Source organism: Hyalella azteca, unplaced genomic scaffold, assembly GCF_000764305.2.
Source record: "Hyalella azteca isolate HAZT.00-mixed unplaced genomic scaffold, Hazt_2.0.2 contig11680, whole genome shotgun sequence".
NCBI lineage: Eukaryota > Metazoa > Arthropoda > Malacostraca > Amphipoda > Hyalellidae > Hyalella > Hyalella azteca.
The window spans coordinates 183,277-188,596 of NW_025941668.1; the positions used below are offsets into that span (position 1 = coordinate 183,277).

General features: G+C 42.1%; 1 protein-coding gene across 1 annotated transcript in view; it reads left to right on the forward strand.

The window, feature by feature from the left end:
• Positions 1-670: 670 nt before the first annotated feature.
• LOC108679455 (xaa-Pro dipeptidase) overlaps positions 671-5,320 on the forward strand; it is an 8,614-nt gene continuing 3,964 nt past the window's right edge. Inside the window, exons 1-7 of the mRNA XM_018168072.2 lie at positions 671-799; positions 1,901-2,126; positions 2,306-2,497; positions 2,870-2,917; positions 3,751-3,812; positions 4,543-4,587; positions 4,921-5,018. Of these exons, the coding sequence (XP_018023561.1) occupies positions 708-799; positions 1,901-2,126; positions 2,306-2,497; positions 2,870-2,917; positions 3,751-3,812; positions 4,543-4,587; positions 4,921-5,018 (763 nt within the window). The 5' untranslated portion in view covers positions 671-707. The remainder of the gene's footprint in view (positions 800-1,900; positions 2,127-2,305; positions 2,498-2,869; positions 2,918-3,750; positions 3,813-4,542; positions 4,588-4,920; positions 5,019-5,320) is intronic.

Genomic DNA, 5,320 nt, shown 5'->3' on the forward strand with positions numbered 1-5,320 from the left:
AAAAATTTTTTGTATTTGGCTACAATGAGTACACCTTCCCCCCGCTACCTAAATTCATTGCCAAATTGCTCCAGAACAACTTCCACCAGTTTGTGATGCACTGTCCCAGCACCAGCACCTCCACAACACTAACTTCCACCAGTTTGTGATGCACTGTCCCAGCACCAGCACCTCCACAACACTAACTTCCCCCAGTTTGTGATGCAGTGTCCCAGCACCAGCACCTCCACAACACTAACTTCCCCCAGTTTGTGATGCAGTGTCCCAGCACCAGCACCTCCACAAGACAAGTGTGATGCGCGCTGGTGAGCGGTTCGTTGGCCGCGGCGTTTGTGGTTTCTTGACCTGCTTTGCTTGTGCATCTGTCGTACAGTCACTCCTGTCGTGGTCGTAAGTGCTGTCGTGGTCGCAAGTGCTGCCGTGGTCGTAAGTGCTGTCGTGATCGTAAGTGAGCTGTCGTGGTCGTAAGTGCTGTCGTGGTCGTAAGTGCTGTCGTGGTCGTAAGTGCTGTCGTGGTCGTAAGTGCTGTCGTGGTCGTAAGTGTCGTGACTGTATATTAAGCAATGCTCGTTAGCTTACCTCGGTGAGCTCAATCGGCGGCCGTGACGAGGTTCTTGTTAGACCGACGTAGTCCGTAACGACGTCATTTTATTTGAACGTGCAATAATGATGTTCCATTTACATTTATTGTTTCAGATGAATAGTTGATGCTCTCTGTGGCACTAAGATTGACACGGGCGCGTTTGTTCATCTCTAAAGATAATCTGTTAGCTCGCAAGATGGCTTCCGTCACCAAGAGGTACGTTTACAGATTTATATTGCATCTCAGTCATTTTAATGTAACTGCAGAGTTATTACCGTTTTAATTATTTTATGTATGCGTTGAAAAATTTTCCCTCCGATTTCCTTCCGACACTCAGATCGGAAAGAACTTCGGTTTTGTTGGGGTGAGTTATTGGCCAACCAGATTTTCAAATACCATTGCAATTCAGTTTACATATTTTTCATACTTTATCCCCTCGAACGCGATTTTTTAAAGCGTCAAACTTGACCTTTAACTGCCACTAAAGACCACTTACTAATTCATGCGTCAAACTTGACCTTCAGCTGCCACTAACGACCACTTTCTAATACTAACTTAACTGTGATACCGAACTGTAGAATTCATAAACACTCACCGCGCGTCCTCATGCGTTGTGAGTGAACGCATCCACCTCCACAGTTTTTCTACTCGCTATATACATTGGTCTCCCATCGATATTCACTGAAATGTCACTACGAAAATTGTGACATGCTATTAAGAATTGTTAGTATCATTTACAAGTAGTGTTATTCAGAAATAAAAGAGCTCTAATTAAAGAATTAAGTATTTTAATATTATCAGCACTCACTCTAATTTTGCATTTGGTTGTGAATATTAAAAAAAGTTAGATATCATATTACCTCAGAATGCCTAAATTGACATAAATAGATGCTTGTACATGGCGAGGCATTTAAAACGCTACTACTTCATTCGGTACTGCGACTATTTATCCTGCTACTGGCCTCGTGTAAAAAGTTATCGAGTTCTTTGATTGCCAGAAGCACCTATTCACGAAGCCAATAGCACGGTAAATAGTGGCGGCTAGTGTTTGAAAGTTATACTTGCTGCTACTATTGTCCCGTAAACAGGCATAAAGAATAGTGGTTCTTGAGAGGTCAGCTGCGCACGAATATAGCCTGGTGCTTCTGTGGCTAACACCGCGAGTCCTGAAACCGTGAATGGTTCACAACAAATTTTAATTTATTTGCATGATTCTTAGGTTGATAATACGCATAAAGGTGTTGACTGAAAGGTCAGCTGAATTTATGCACAGCGCTCCTCAGTTTCTACATTACCATTTTTGCTGTGACCCCCAAGGGAGGTGTCGGCCCCGAGGTACAGCGATGGTGCCGCGCATTTCGACATGGGGGAACACACCCTGCGTATCCCCATGTCTCATCACGCGCACAACCGCCAGCGCCTGGTGCAGCGTCTGGCAGAGCTGCGCGCGACGCAGGCGGTGAAGGAGGGCAGTGTCGTGCTCCTGCAGGGTGGCGACGAGCTGCCTAGGGATGCTACTGACTGTACTTGGGTCTTCAGACAGGTCAGGGACCGGCACAGAAACTTCTCCTGGCTTTATTAGTGTCTATATTCAGAAGCAGTTGTAAGAACTAATCAAAACAATGAGAATAACACGTTTCATTCGTTGTTTTCCTTGCAATATTCACTTTAATTTACTTCTAATTCATTCCCTTCGTTGGTGATTATAATTATTGTTGACAGGAGTCATTCTTCCACTGGTTGTTTGGTGTCCTGGAGCCTGGATGGTACGGGGTGGTGGAGAGTGACAGCGGCCGCACGACGCTTTTCTGCCCCCGCTTGCCCGACGCCTACGCCGTGGTGATGGGGCGCATCATCCCCCCGCACGACTTTATGAAGAGATATAGCGTCGACCGCGTCTTCTATGTCGATGAAGTGAGTAACCACGCTATAATGGTATGCATACAACAATCTTTCTACTGATAACATTGCTTATAAGCTAGGCAAGTCGTTAACGGAATAAAAAAATTGGGTTATCTAATGGAAAAGTAGTTAACGAGAGTTACCGACAGTTGACAGGATTTGGTGGACTGATTCGTGCGGAAATACTTCAAAGTAACCGGAAAGTTGAGGTTTATATGCTGACAAACCCAGTTGTATTCACCCCAGGTGGATTAGTATGTGTTTTTTTTTATTGTGCCGATATTTATCAACTGTGTTTAGATTATAACTGTACCAAAGTAAGCTAGGTGAGTATAGTCGGCCTATATTGATGCTTGGAAAATAATAGATGGTATTTTTCTGCAGCTGCCCAAGGTTCTCGAGGACATCAAGCCGTCAGTTCTTCTCACGCTTGTGAGTATCAAACTTCTGAACTTCCTTGTTGTGCCAAGCTTGTGTCATTTGCATTATTATATAATTTCATAGGTCTGAAGTAGTATCTAGTTCTCAACTGTGTTATTAAACTCGTTGGATAGTGTCAAGTCTGTTAAATCTGTCAAGTCAGGCGTGTCAAGTGAACAGATAAATCTGTTTTCTGACTAGCTTTCGACTCGCTGGTGGCACTGACGTCTCGCGAGGCAACGTACATTGCTTCATGCGTATCTAAAATATTGTGCATTACAATTTCTGTTGCAATAAATATAATGCATTTATGAATATGTGCCGTTTAAAGACACTCTGAATGGATAAGACGAAATGCTCACAAATCTTACACTATTCACCACTGAAACAAATGGGTAGCGGTCCAAGTCAAAGTGTCATTTTCTCAGTCAACTGGTCATCCAGTGCAAAGCTTTTAGGTATCCATATGTTTAATTCTAAACTGAATTAATACAGTGACCGTATATCTAATGTTTCACTCATCTTATGCAACGTTGGCAGTGCTTTTGCATATAAATGTGTTATAAATGTGTTCTGAAAGAGTAGCATAGATCGTTTTTAAAGATTATATTTCGGTGCAGACAGTATCATTGTCGGGTACAGCGTAGTGGACGATATACACAGAACCTCGGGCGTTGTTTTTAGTTTAAAACTTGTCATGTGGAACCTAGAAACAACTTTTTTTGGCCTCATTTTAATCTGTGGCCAGAATTTGGTCAACAAATTCTCCTATTTACGGGACTTTGGTTAGTAGTGAGACAGATTTCATAAATTTTTTAAATGAATTCATGGTGTATTTTTTCTAGGTAGGAGTTAACAGCGACAGCGGGCTTACTACTAGCGCCGCCCAGTTCGCCGGCATCGAAAAGTTTGTATCGAATTGAGAACGTCAAGCGCACTTAAAGCTTTTGTAACGTAACTCTCGCACGTCTTTGTGTGGGACTTGTGGTGCAAACCAGGACGAGACCTGAATTCAGGTGCCACTAGGGCAACAGATTTGTGCCATCCTGCTGTACAATTACTCATCGAGTTTGTTGACTCGTGCGATGGATAGATAATATTCCGTGTACTGTCACTTGCTTATAAACCGGCGCGCTATTACCTTTAAAAATAACGAGTGCTAAATAACCTCGTTCGTTCTCATAGTCGACTGTCTATTTATACGCCCGGTTCTTAATGTATATAGGCCCGGTGGTGCTACCCTATGAAGAAAGTCACATTCTCACGACTCTGTCAACTCTTCATATGCGCAATGAATTTTTGGCATTCAGAATTTGTTACTGCTAAAGAAAGGCAGTCAGGTTCTCTGGAGCGTGAATTCCTGAGAGTTTTGAGTGAAGCGTAAATAAGAACGGGTCTAGTATTGGCTTCTTCTAAGCGCATACCAAAAAATCATCAAGAGGACTCGTTTAAAAATGAAAAAGTTAGCTACAAACACTCAGAGAATACTGTGTTAAAATTTCGTTTAACGGATTAAAACGTCGTGTAAATTTAAGTGTTTCAGTTATGTAAAAAATTTAATTTATGTAGACATTTGAACGAGTAATAGTTTGACGTACTCAACACGTGGACTTCTATTGTGCACTTCTTCTTCTCAGGTTCTCAGTAGACAGCAGCGTTCTGCACACCGAGCTGTCTGAGCTGTGAGTTTTTCCTTTCATTTGACACGCACAGAATTATATTTTAGCTTATTAATTGAATGAAATGATGTTTTCGAAATTACTCTAGCATAATATAAAAACATTGGAAATTGGCTGTTTCTAATTGGAACTACAAAATTTTCCTCCGCATATTCTGCATTCAAAGATTTATCAAAAGAGGTCATGTTAGGTTTCAAAAAACAGGTCATGTTATGATTGATTTTTACCAAAGCTTCAACAGTTCTAAGAAACTTCTGTGTTTTGAAATCAGTTCAAGTGAAATATCAAGTTATTAATGTGGATTGAGAATTATTAATTTTAATTGTTATATTGCAGGCGAGTGACCAAGTCTCCCATTGAAATAGAAATAATGAAGTATGCCATCGAGACTTCGTCAGCGGCTCACTGCGCCGTCATGAAGCACGTCAGACCAGGTGCATCGTCAGGCTCCATCACAGATATATTATAGCTGATAACAACGCACAATGCCACGTCACATTGTGCGTTGTTGTCTATGCCGTGTCACATTGTGCGTTGTTGTCTATGACACGTCACATTGTGCGTTGTTGTCTATGCCGTGTCACATTGTGCGTTGTTGTCTATGCCGTGTCACATTGTGCGTTGTTGTCTATGACACGTCACATTATGTGTTGTTGTCTATGTTGTGTCACATTGTGCGTTGTTGTCTATGCCACGTCACATTGTGCGTTGTTGTCTATGCCACGTCACATTGTGC